This window comes from Heterocephalus glaber, unplaced genomic scaffold, assembly GCF_053883595.1.
Source record: "Heterocephalus glaber isolate CG9 unplaced genomic scaffold, H.glaber_assembly_v1.0 deba00001509, whole genome shotgun sequence".
Lineage (NCBI taxonomy): Eukaryota > Metazoa > Chordata > Mammalia > Rodentia > Bathyergidae > Heterocephalus > Heterocephalus glaber.
In genome coordinates, this window is record NW_028258325.1 from 33,192,833 (window position 1) to 33,206,619 (window position 13,787).

The 13,787-nt window shown below is 45.3% G+C and overlaps 1 protein-coding gene across 8 annotated transcripts in view; it reads right to left on the reverse strand.

Annotated features, from left to right (window-relative positions):
- Positions 1-219: 219 nt before the first annotated feature.
- Positions 220-13,787, reverse strand: part of Rbm47 (RNA binding motif protein 47) — a 157,105-nt gene continuing 143,537 nt past the window's right edge. For 7 of the 8 annotated variants that reach the window (XM_087187506.1, XM_087187504.1, XM_087187502.1 and 4 more), the window contains 4 exons: positions 10,301-11,457; positions 9,306-9,512; positions 6,394-6,593; positions 220-2,952 (listed from right to left, as the gene is read on the reverse strand). In XM_087187506.1, the coding sequence (XP_087043632.1) occupies positions 2,716-2,952; positions 6,394-6,593; positions 9,306-9,512; positions 10,301-11,426 (1,770 nt within the window). In that variant the 5' untranslated portion in view covers positions 11,427-11,457 and the 3' untranslated portion in view covers positions 220-2,715. The remainder of the gene's footprint in view (positions 2,953-6,393; positions 6,594-9,305; positions 9,513-10,300; positions 11,458-13,787) is intronic. The other variant, XM_087187508.1, reaches the window with a different exon arrangement.

Sequence of the window (13,787 nt, forward strand, 5' to 3'; positions counted from 1 at the left end):
AGGTCTGAGAGTAATGCTCTCGGGATCATAAACTTCAGCATCGAGAGCAGTGACAAGCTTTGCCACATCTATTGAGTGTTCAACCTTCCACCACCTGAGCCAAAGTCAGAGGACACTGATAACTAACAATTTAAACCCCTTCCACACTGTAAGGGTTTTCCTATATTTGGGGGGAAAGAAAATCGATACTAAAAAACAAAAACGAAATAGCCCACAATATTTAAAATGAAGTCTTGAAATTGCTTTAAAGAAAGCTTTATTTACTACATACATTGTAAGAATGTACTGTAAATGGAGCAGGATCTAAAAAGCCTTTCAAATACAAAGCAGCTAAAGATAACTAAACTACTAGCATGTTTGGAAACAGAACTCTAAAAACGTTTTTTTAAAAACATTTATATAGTTTGTTCTTAACCCTAAAAAAAAAAGGTTCACATTTCAAGTTATAAACTTACCCCAGTAGTGTACAATGAAATGGTTTTGAAACAACAGAAACAGAGAAGGCCACAGATAGGAGGCTCAGTGGTACCTAACGGGCCGTCACCAACGTTTGTTTTTAAGGTAGTTTGGTAGTGGCCAGGTTAAGATACCATTTTTTTGCTTTTTTTTTTTCCTTCTTTTTTGCAAATAACTTACAGGCACATGTAAAATACAGTAAGAATGCTGGGTCGAGTTTCATCCAGTGAACCTCTGTGAAATCCTTCCCTGGAAGGACAAGACTTCTTTCACACAGGTCAAGGGATGAGGCTCTGATCCACATTACATTTTGTTGGAATACTCGTTCCAGCAGATTTGAGTGTGGATGCAGCTTGCTGGGTACCTCACCAGGAACATTGCACAATTACTTTCTGTCATTTAAGAATGATGGAAAGGAACATCAGGAATGTTTAAAGGCCTCGGCAGGCACTCAATAATTTTATAGACTAGTTAAAATAAATATTCCTTATATATAAAAACTCATCAGGCTGAGGAGGGGAAAGGCATTTGGGAATCTCTTAATTTAAAAAAAAACTCTAAAAGTGTTTGCTAAGGGCATGACCCTATTATTAATTCACAAATGAGAATTCAGCCATCAACAAAACTCCAGTGAGTGGGAAGATCTGATGGACCCCTAACATGACACAGACACACAATTGTGTATTTGCTACCTATTGCACACCTCACTTCCTTGACAGAGCCTTTAAAAACAATCCAAGTTGATGTATTTCATAAAATAGACGATGATCTGAACATGTTACTGTATTTTACATTCACTCTGCTAAACAAAAGCCTTTAAACAGGCACAAAACACTGCAGCGATATATTCACTTCCTAATAAAACAAACCCTTCTAACAACATTGAAATAAAATGGTTTCATTTTATATTAAACTACACAAAGTGGAACTTCTGCAACATAAAAGGAGTAGAAGTAAGCAGTAAAGGATATTTACAAACTCTCTTTTAACTCTTGCAGGTCTCTCCTCCTCTTGGACTTGCACGGCCCAAGTTCACCCGCCAAGTGCTCAGCGAGGGAGAAGCCCTGCTCCACAGCCGTAATGCTGCTGAGGCCCTGGATGTCCACACACGTTTTGCATGAAACACAGTAAGGCAACCAGAAGCTTAACTTTCTGCTGACAAGAGTCTTTAGGGTCTTGTCTACAATAATATACATTCTTTGTCTCTAAAAGTCATACTTCAAAAACAAATAAAAGCATCAGAGAGGGAATTAAAGTTTTCTATTGGATAATTAAATAGCTATGCAAAGATGTCTTATGCAAACATATTAAAACCTTGTGCTTACACATACTCTGCTATTGAAAATAGCACATATAGAAGAGAATAGCTCCTGAACCAGAACAAAAACTACAACAAAACAAAAAACTCCAACAAAAACCCAGGAAGAAGTATAAAAGCCACCGGTTGTTTACTCTAGCAGTGTTCTTCATTTGTCCCAGACTTGCCAAACTTGGAAGTCAGGTGAGGGTGGGGACGGTAGGGCGGTGCTAGCACGGTTAACAAGGAAGGCACAGGAGCCCAAGGAAATAGTGGCAGGTGAGAGCTTTCCAGTGTGTGGACAGTTATGAGAGTCTTTCCCATGCTGCCCTAAGGAGAGATCCGTGCTTAATCGATAGTTACACCGTCAGCCCTTAATGCTGGTGGAAATACAGCAGAGGTTTTACTCATTTTAAAATTGCACTTTCCAGTATCACCTTTAAAATAACATTTCATGTAGTATTTTAAAGCACTATGGTTTGTATCTTTAAATATTGACTATATTCTTCAAAGTAGTTCCCTAGCTGCTCAAGTGTGCTTTTTTAATATATAGCTGAAATATTATTGAAGATACTACAAAATAGAAATATCTGGAGTGCAGAAGTTAAGAAAATAACCTTCATACTGAAAATATATCCTTAAAAAACAAAAACTAAAACAAAAAACCAAAGCCTCTATACAAATGTAGTACAGCATACAAATTTTTTAAAAGGATGGTATTAAGGCACGGACCATTGCAAGTCTTATAGAAATGTATGAACACAGGCCTGTGAAGTGGAAAACAGTCTTTAAAAAACTAGGGGAAAACTTCATGGGATATAAAAGATTTCTGTGTGGTATTAGATAACATTCTTCACTTTCTGGTTTCCTGTGTGCGCTAATCCAACGTTTTCTTTCTTCATAAATAGTAAAGCGTTCCTTCGGCGGTGTCCCCTTTGCTTGTCTTTCTCCAGTCGCCAGTCTCAGTATGTCTGGTAGACGTCGTGGATGGGGACCTGGATGGCAGCCGCGGGGAAGGCCTGAGGTATGTAGCCCGCGGCGTAGCCTCCATACACCGCAGCCGCCGCGTTCTTCTGTAGTGTGGCGATCGTGGCCGTGGCCGGAGCAGCAAAGGGGACGTAGCCGGCCCCGTAGATGCTGGCAGTGGGAATTCTCTGCACGTTTGGAGCCACTGTGTACACTGGAGTTATTGGGCGGCCCTGAGGAGGGGAGACAAGGAGGATCCTTCCTGAGCACGTTCGTATACCATCACCCATTCATTGAACAAACATCTCTCTGCAGCACAGAACAAAGCCTTCTATTCTCAGGGCACCAACTCATTCAGACTCAACTATGCCACCTGGGAGAAGGTGACTAGGAAGTGGAGGCAAAATTGGGCTGCTCGGGCACCTCCCCCCATCATTCCACTCCCGCAGCCCATGCTCCAGAGCCATCAGAGAAGGGAGCGGGGCCTCTACCTTCACACAGTGACTCAGAGTACGAATTTGTCCTAAAACATGGCCCCAGACACATGTCAGCTGCCTGGACTCTTACTTAAACGATGGAACTATCTGTTTCCAAAATGAGACATGCTGCCAACTTAGTGGGACTGGTCTCAAAGGGACAGGTTCTTAAGCTGTGAGCTTAAAATTCTGTGACCACACACAATTCCCAGCCAATGTGATTGCTGGTCCCCACCATTTCCCACCTGTGATATGACACTACTATCTGTACAGCATGGCATAGAACATTAGAGAAGGAATCAGCTAACTCAGAGAAATCAGGGACACTGGAGCTGGGTTTTGAGGAATAAGGAGGAGTTTCCAAATGAGGAGAAAGTGGAAGTCAAGGTGAGGAAAACTTCCTAGATGTAGATGGCCACCATGGCCCTGTTCTGGTCCCTGCTGCGTCCCTCTGTCTGCCTGAGAGTGGAGCCCACTGTGTTTCCAGAACAAACAGGAGTCGGAGGCAAAGACTGAAGTTCAGTAGCTTCCTGAGTTTGCTGCAGCACTAGTTTCAGTGAGCCGCTTCACAGAAAGGGGAATTTTTGTAAAGTAAAACATATACTTAACAAGATATTTGGTATACCTGATATTCTGCAGAACACCCTGAACTAAATGCTGGTTTGGTCTCTTCATGCCTCATTATGTCTTCGAAATGCATACTTTATGATATATGAAATGGAAAATTAGATTTAAAGATGCTAATCTTCCTGGATTCTTATAAAGGAATTAAAAGTTATTTCACTTGCTAAGTCTGCAAGTCAGACTTGCAAAATTATGTTCAAAGGAATTCTCACTTAATGTTTTTTCAACTGTGGTCACAACAATAACTATACTAATGCTAATCCTAACAGCAGTGACTGGGAGAGCCCCGTCTTCCAGGCCTGTTCTAAGTGCCTTGTTTTGGTGCCCGAAGCATCCTGGCTCATCACAAGCCCCGGTGAAGTTGGGGACTTGATACTCGGAGAGGTTTGGATGTGTTAAGGGACTTGTGAAAACTGAAGTGGGCGTTAAGCAACGTATGGCCCAACATCATCCTGGTTCTCACCAGGCTGTGAAATAGACAAGAGTCGCTGCTTACTCCATACAACCAGGGAGACAGGGTTGGGAACTGGAAGACTAGTTCACAGCAACACACAGGCATCCTTCCCTAAATGTGCGCCATGGGCTTAATAACAAATACACAAAGGCAGAGAAGGGATCGGTGGCCTCACTGCAGGCTGCTCACCCCAACACTGAGCCACGCACATCACTACTGATTTCAGTGCAGGCAGGTGAGGGACAGGCCAGGGCAGAAGAGCTGAGTTCTGGGTGTCCCAAACAACTGGTTTAATCTGGACTCATCCCCTAAGAGGTCAAAACACCTTAAGTAAAGGACACTTTTAATGCTGTGTTCTCAACATCTTGCCAGGGGCAAGCACCTACCTTTACTAATAGTTGAGTAAAAGCAGACCTGCCCTAAAATATGTACTGATAATTTGTAATAACTCCTAAAGGAAAACAAAGACCTCAAGAACCAATCAGGCCAAGATAAACACCTTAAAAAAAAAATCCTTCTGGAAGCCACCCTGGGGATCAGTTTCCAGGTGGCTCGGAAAGGCATTCTTGCCAATCAGTGGTGCTTAAAATGTTCCACCCTCTGCTGCAACTGGGCAGAGACCTCAGAATCAGAGAAGGCGGAGCATGTTAGAGCCCAGGCCAGGATGGGGTTTGCACGCTGGAGAGCACGGAGACCCTGAGGGTTAACAAGTCAGCAGCGCGGGCGCTCTGCAGAAAGCACTGGAGGAGGAATGGACTGCCACAGGAAGCAACTCACAATGGCTGCACTTAGCAAATTCATAAGCAAAGACTGTGATTAGAGGATCTGATGGCAACTTCCGGTGTAGGCGGGTATGAGACAGGGATGGTGTGGAAACGGGTGTGATTAAGAGGCCTGGAGTGTGGACCTGACCAGAACTGCAAGTACATGAGTTTCTCAGTAGAGGAGAATTAATAAATTATTACTGCATGTGGTTGGATGAAAGGAATGACTTCTCATGTTCTGTAGCACAGCAGGGTGACTACGGTTGATAACAATTAATTATAAATCTCTAAATAGCTGGTAGAGAGGATCCTGAATCTCCCCATCTGCTATGCACAAAGAAGCCTGAGACAGAGCCTTGGCCTGGGGAACTTCATCCTAAAATTGAACATACTGGCAGACAAAGCCTCGTCCAAGTAATAATGCAATAATGAGAAGCACAGGAGAGAGGACTTCTCTAGGATAGCTAGTGAGAGGCCCCTACATAACAAAATGTGATGAAAAAATCACACATAGGAGAACACACTACTGGCAAAGGCAGGAAGGAGGGCAAAACATAAGAATAGTTTGGGTAGAGAGGGGAATAGGCCGATGTGGCTGGAAGAGTAGAATAAAGGCAGATTTTGTAAAAATATCTACCTACACAGATACTGTCTTTTCATGTACATGTACACACAATAGATACTTTACGCACATACACATATACACACACATATATGGGATAAACGTTTTACAAAAATTTTCTTGAGCTACTGTTAAGAATATGAAAATATGGGGCCAGGGGTTTAGCTCACTGGTGCCGCTGCCTGCCTTGAAAGCACAGGGTCCAGAGTTTGATCCCTGGTACCAACCCTCCTCCCCGCCCAAAAAACAATATGAAAATATGAACTCTCTCCTTGAACACTGTGTATCAGCTCCTTCAAAACAGGAGCTGAATACCTGTTAGTGACCTTAAAATATAGTACATACAATACTGTGACAGTGTAAAATCACACATCACATTTGTATATTGCTTCTCTTCTTTAATACAATGATAATTTTAAAGTAGTACAATTCATACAGAAAGTTTCATTCGTTCCTGTCATGGTTCATATTCAAGTTTTTTTTAAGGGGTAGGGGTGTGGGTCAGTGGTAGAGCATTTGCCTAGCATGCATGAGGCTCTGGGTTCACTCCCCAGCCACACAAAACCAACTTTTTTTTCTTTTTTGAGGTACCAGGGATCAAACTCAGGACCTTGCACTTGCAAGACAGGCGCGCTGCCACTGAGCTACATCCCCAGCCCCAAAACAACTTTTTTATGAAAATATCACCCAGAGGCTCCATATACAGATTTTGGTGATGGCAGCAAGAACTCTACCTGGAAAGGCGGTGGCGTTGAGACGGCAGGAATGATGGCGGCGGCAGCTGCGGCGGCGGCAGCAGCGCTGGCTGGGTCTGGCTGCACAGCAATGGGGCTGATCATGTGCTCCATGGTGTGAATTTTACCATCTTCAATCATTTTAGGGGCCGGGGCTGCCTGAAACATGGAATACTGGGGCCCGATGGCAGGGATGGCCACTGTAAGAGAAGGAAGAGGGAAAGACCAACCCATCACTTTCAATTCGAGAGGCGCCTACACTGATCTGGGATATTTCACATGCCCAGGCGAGCAGCCATGGTTCTCTGCATGCTAACTAATGCTCGCTTGGCACAAGCCATATAACCAGGGCCCGCCTGGTTAAGGGAAGGGACAGGAGACAGCTGGTCACACCCCCTACTGTGAGGGAGTCCTCTCAGTAGAGCACTACAGAAGGAGAATCTAGAACTAAGTTTCGGCACAAACATTTCCTAACCTTTCTACTGAAAAATCTCCCTTTGAATCTTACCTCGATGCCCCATAGAGCAAGAAAGGCCTCTGATCTGGGAAAATGGGCTCAGAATAAGATTGAGCCCCAACAAGCCTGAGAGTAAGTCTACCTGATTCATTCTCGCTGTCTCGTCTATCACCAGTGGATAATTTTTTTCATTTTTACCATTTTTAAGAAGCAGGTGGTGGTGAGAATTTCACCCTGACAACTCAGATCTGTGTATACCTTTCCTGCCTGATATTTCAGATTTCAATCTTACCAATTTAGGGGGGAAAAAAACTAATTTAAAAGGTGGAAAACTCTCTAATATTCTAATATCCATTTATAGTACTGAAGCAGTGAAATGACTTTTTTTTTCAGTGACACCTGTCAGTTCAAGCAACTTCTATGAGTAAAGTCCAAAGCACTGATTTCAGACATAAATTCAAACAGCTAGCAGTTATTAAGGTCAATGTACAATAAGGAGGGGGCAAAAGAAGACATTGGTCCTGATTTGTAGGGGTTTGTTTGTTTGTGTCCTTGTGTGTTGAAAGGATAAGCAAGAATACGAAAGGTATACACAAAGCATCCTTTCCTTTATGTTTTTTTGTCCAACTCTAGGTACATTTATTCTAATAAAGACTTACTTGATCAAAGTAAAGAGACAAATGACTGTAAGCTAAACAATGGTATGGCCATTCAATAAAAAAATATCTAAAACCTTAACCAAATATTTTACCTGCCTTTCCAACCATATCTCCCACTGGTCCTTGGCCCAAAATATTTCACCACTGCCCTGGCGCTTCTCCTAATATAAGGTCTAATTTCCTGGATGGTCAGAAATAAGAGGCCAGTAACGCGGCCTAGGGAAGGTTATGAGTTTAGGTCACATGGGATTGTATGAATTGCTCTGACCACTGGCCCACAGGAATCTCTATCTTGGACTTTACACTAAATTTTTAAAAACAGGAATATATATATTCCTGTGCATATATATATTTTATATATATATTATATATTATATATAAAATATATATATTATATATAATATATATATTATATATAATATATATATTATATATATATATCAATGCTTTCTTTAAGCTCTAGTCCCTTTCCCGACAAGTGAAAACTCCAGTACATATCTAGGTTCTGTTTCACGGAGTTACAGGAGCTAAGGCAGCTAGTTTACATTGCTGAGTGTCAATAGGATTTACAATGAAATTCATTGCAAGGAGACATTTAACTGTAGAGACAGCAGGATTTTTTCCACAGGACAAAAAGTCATTACCGATTCCTTCAAATGGAGGTTGTCCCAGGACCATGCTTTGTAGCCCCACAAGGCTTGTGCAAACTTATGCCCCCACACTCAAGATTCCTTGATCCTGAGGAAGAAGTGTCAGTCCTCAAAGGGAGAAAATCAGAGTAGTTGAGCTCCAAATGCTCTTCAGTCTACCCTCTGGGAAGGGAGGAAACAGTCCGGAGGAGGATTGCTCGGGTACCCAAGGACTGAATTTTCCACATATAAGGGCTTGTACAGTATGTGCTGAAAGCCAGTAGCTGCTGGACTCACAGAATGGGGTTCAAGTTTCTTGTAGGACCAGAAGCCTTTCCTCACATTAAGTAACCAACGGCGCTACCAATCTTGGCAAACAGGTTTGAGGGCCCTGGAGGTGAAAGCAAAGTTCAAGGTCCCTGGCTGAATTGACTTGATTATTCTAAATCTACTGATCCAGCAAAAGGAAATGAGTGCCAGAAATAAGAATCCAGGGAACCAGCAGCTGCAAAAACCTTCACTACTGCCTGTCCCAAGGGCTATTTCCTCTTGAAGGGGAATTTCCATCCCTCTCAACTGTCAGAACTGGTAATAATGCTGGGTGTGGTGGTGCACGCCTGTCATTCCATCACTCTGGGAGGCTGGGGCAAGAGGATCACAAGTTTGAGCCCAACCGGGGCAATTTAGCATTAGCACACATAAAGGCTTGAGTTCAAGTGCCAGCATCACCGAAATGAAAATAAACAAAAAGAATAATAATTAACTGGTCTGATGGCTGGGATAGAAATAGGCCAGAATGCTGGGTGTGGTGGCGCATACCTGTATTCCCAGCACTTGGGAGGCTGAGGCAGGAAGATTACCAAGAGTTGAAGACCAGCCAGGGGTACATAATGAGTTCAAGGTTGGCCTGAAATACACAGTGAGACCCTGTCTCAAAAAAAAAAAAAAAAAAAAAAAAGGGAAAAGAAAAGAAATAGGCCAGAGTAAGGACAAGGCAGGCTTTAGCTAACAGAAGATACAAGGAGCTTAATCTGTCAGCTTCTTTTTTGCCTCATCACTGGCTCCTGATGAGAAGAACAATCCCTGTGCAGATGGAAGAGGAGCCCGAAGGGAGAGGGCTGGAGTTTAGTCTGCACGAAATGCAATCTTGCTCCGGTTTATACTGACCTGTACCAGGTTTAATGGCAACTGGGTTGACGGCAGAGATTTCCAAATTTGGCACAAGTTCGTATCCTTTCTCTTGCTGCTTTCCTTTCCCTTCGTGATATCGGCTATAGATACCACGGCCCGCAGAATATCCCCCGAGGTAGGAGCCCCTTGGCCCTGGGGCTCTGTTGCCAGCTGCACCTCGGCCCCGGCCTCTTATGCTGCCTGCTGGTAACAACACAGAAGGGTAAGCTGCAGACAGTGAGAGAGCAGCCCTCAGCTTACAGTTCTGGGCATTCAGTGTGCCCTGCGTTGAAGCCCTGTGCCTTGCCACATTTAGTGCGATGAGTGGCCACATCCTTGGCCTTCAGTGGGTTCATAAACTGGCTTGCAAACATTCTGTTTCAGCCTAGATGGGCGCCCTAAGTCTGCTTAGCACAAGACACCAACTTCCCAGGTGGCTTCCTGGGACTGTAATGGAAACTTCAGTAAAGGAAACCATTCAGAGTGTAGAACAGTTAGACCTGGAAAGGGCTCCCCTAGTCCACCTTCCTCATTTTAGGCTTCAGGCCCAGGGCTAGGGACATTAAGATGACTAAGTCACAGACCCAGCGATTTGGACAGCAGACCCCAGAGCCCAGGTTATGTCTTCCAGAGTCATGCTTTCCTCACAACCTAATCACTGCTCATAAGCAAGGACAATAAAACTTAGCGCTGGACTAACATCTGAAAGACTGAATTGTCAAAGTCTTTAATCTAAGTTCCCTGAGATGGGTCGGCCTGCCCCAAGGCTTGAGGGGTGGAGGCGGCTGGGCCCCTGGATTTACTGCTGTCTCACAACGATCTGTATTTCACTCAGAGCTACAGGAGTGACTGCCTTAGGGGCCAGCAAAGAGAACCCAGACCCCAAACCCAAAGGCAGAGGGCTCAGCGTCCATCAGCTCAGTACCCCCAACCACTGCACCCCAATGCCCCTGCCTAGCAGGGGGACCCCTGGGAACAGGGTCTCCACTAACCTTTCACGAAGTAGTCCCTGTTGGGTCCGATAAGCGCGTTGTAGGGGTAGCCGTAGTAGGCGAGCGTGTAGGGGTCGCACGAGTACACGTAGCTGGGCGGCTGTGCCACAGCCTCGGCCACACCACCGCCCTTGGCCGCCTTCTGGTAGCGGGAGTACTGCTCCTTGTCCACTGGCTTGGCCAGTGTGACCTCGAGGCACGAACCCTCCAGCTCAGTGCCATTGAGGTTGCTCATGGCGTGCACGGCGTCCTCGCGGCTGGTGAAGTGCACAAAGGCGTAGTCGCGGATCTTCTTGACGCGCTCCACGCACCCGGGGTTGAACTGGCCGAAGCTCTTCTTGATGGTGTCCTCGGTGGTCTCGATCATGAGGTTGCGCACGTAGAGGATCTTCACTGTCTCCATCACGTCCTCATCCACGTCGATCTCGGGCTCGGCCCAGTCCACGGCGATCTGGTGGCCCCACAGCTGGATGCGGCCGGGCATGAGCTTGCGGCGCGCCATGGCCGCGGCGCGGTGGCTCTCGTACTCCACGAAGGCGAAGCCGCGGTTCTTCATCTTGTCGGCTGCGCTGGCATACACGATGACGTCCAGCACGCCCTCAGTGACCTTGGCGATCTCCTCCAGGATCTCCTCGCGCTTCTTCATTTTGGGGATGCCGCCAATGAAGAGGCGGCAGTTGTCCACGCTGCAGCACACGCCCAGCAGCCGACCCGGCCGGATCTCGTAGTTGTTGAGCTCGCGCACGGCGCGCTTGGCCTCGTGCTTGTGGCAGTACATGATGAAGGCGTAGCCGCGGTTCTTGCCGTCGAAGTCCATCATGAGGCGCAGCTCATAGATGCGGCCCACGGCCTCGAACACTGGCACCAGCTCGTCCTCGTACACGTCGCGCGGGATCTTGCCCACGAAGACCTCGCAGCCGCGCTGCGGATGTGCGCCCTCCCAGCCAGGGGGCGGCCCGCCGTACTTGCGCTGCCCATTCTCCTGCACCATGCTGTAGCCCGTGCGCTCCATCAGCGCCACCAGGGCCGCCTCATTGGGAGCGCCCGCCACACCCTCGGGCACCTTGGCCGAGGACGGGGTGGCAGGGTCGCTGCTCATGGCTGCGGTGGAATCCTCTGCGGTCATAATGTCAAAGGCATCCACGGCCGCAGGACACCTGGGGAGAAAGAGGAGAGCGCGTGTGAGTGGGGAACAGGGCCAACCGCAGCCCCCACTCGCTCCTCGGTTTCTCTTTGGACCCGCGGGAGACGCGTACTTATAAATAGGCGTGATGTCAAGAAATGGGAACATGGAGGCCATTCTCTCAATGCAGCAGGTAAAATATAGGTCGTGCAAGGGGGCAGAGCGGAGGGTAGGGAACAAAACCAGAACGAGCAACTACTTCCGTCTCCTCAGCCTTCCAACAGCTATGAGGTTTAGAGAAGCCGCTGTCCTTGTTGGTGAAAACCTTAAATTACTGCAGCAAATGGTATCTCGGGCCGAACTCCTGCTCGGTTTACTCAGATTGATTTCTTTGAACTGTAGCATTTTAGGAGCCCGATTTATCTCTTTGGTATACACCACTGTTTTCTTTTCTCCTTTTTAAGGTGCATTCTTTTTCATTGTAGGAATGGAAACAGTGCAGTGTAATCATTAAAGAACAACTGGGGGAGGTGTGTTATGTAAGTCACCTGCAGAGCTGTGACAAGGAAAAAACAAAGGTCCACCGATAGGTACATTCTTGGTATGAATCCATCTTGGCTTCGGAATCAGCACACAGAGAGCTGGATTAACTTCAAGCCAGGGGACTTGTGTAGCAATGTCTCTCTGGTAAAGCACCCTACAGTATTCAGAGAACTATCACCTGTCACCTGCATGCTCTTAGCTCATCTTCTTAACCTCTGCCTATGAAAGGACATTGGTTTAAATTTGCCCATGGGGAAGTAGACTTAGCAAGTTTAAGCACATTGCTCATTTCACACAGCCAGGGCCAGCTTGTAGGAGGACTTGACTCTAAGTCTTCTGTCTCCAGATCGTATATTCTTTCTTCAGAACTGTGGAGGCAACAGAATTTTCTGTGATGATGAAAAAGCTATCGCCAGCCATGTGTAACTACTGAGACTTCAGATGGGGTGAATGTGGTGACGAAACTGAACTTCAATTTTATTTCAAAGAAAATTAGGTAGCCACAGATGACAGTTCTGCTCTGAATTGTGCCCATCTTTATTCTGATAATACAGAGCTCTGTGGAAATGATTCTAAATTATACCCTAAGGTTATCAGCAAGAGGGTCAGGTGGCTCAGTGCTAGAGTGCTTGCCTAGCCTGTGTGTGGAGCCCTGGGTTCTATCCCCAGTACTGCAAAAAATATATACACAATGGGCTGGGGATTTAGCTCAGTGGTTCCGCTGCCTGCCTCGCAAGTGCAAGGACACGAGTTTGATCCCTGGTACCAAAAAGAAAAAAAAGAAAAGAAGAAAACATATATACACAAATAAAGATTATCACCAAGAGCTAAATTACTTTTGTAATTAAAGGCTCCGACTGGCCTTTTAAAAAATAAAGTTCAGCTGGGCCTGGTGGCGCAGACCTGTAATCCCAGCACTCTGGAAGGCTGAGGCAGATGGGTCACAAGTTTGAGTTCAGCCTGGGTAACTTTGTGAGATCTTGTCTCTAAATAAAAAATAAAAATAGGGCTAGGGATAGAGCTCAGGGCAAAAGGGTTGGGTTCAATCCCTAGTACAGAGGAAAAAACAAGCCCATTTCACTTTTTGACAATTAAATTTTACGCAAAATTAAGAAACAAACAAGAAATGCTACAATGAAACTTTCCCATTTTTTTTTTAGGGTTTTTTTTTTTGGAGGGGGTGGGGGTACGATGTGGTCTGGTGTAGAGTTTGGCTTCTTACAGGTCTACTTCCTGCTGCTTTACATTTTAGAAGCATTCCTCTATGCTTTTACTCTTTATAAAAATATCATTTTTTTAGGCAACAGGATACTGAGTTCAAGGCCGCCTAGGATACTTAGCAAGTTTAAGACTGGCCTGGAATACATAGTGTGACCCTATCTCAAAAACAAGACAAAAACTAAATCACAAATAAAACATCACATTTAAGGGTAGCATAAGGTTTCATTATTTAACTAGAACCAGAAGTATTATTCATTTTTAAAAGTTCAGTACCATAAGTTGTATAAGACTATTAAGCAGAAATTCTAAGACTAATTAAGGTGAGTTTAGTCATTGACGAAAAAACCCTCAAACTGTATGTAACAACACAAAAATCTGATTTATTTGCCTCTTGGCCAAAACAGTTGTCTGGTTTCATTTGTAGTGATGTCAAGAGACAGTGTAGCTTAGTGAGTAAGCGTGTGGACTTTGGAGCCAGGCTACGTGGCTGTGTGAGAGTCCCAGCTCTGTTACTTCCTAGTTGCATGACCTGGAGCAAGGACACTTAGCTGCTCTCTGCCTCAGTTTCCTTACTCATAAAATGAGTATGCTTCTGGGCAT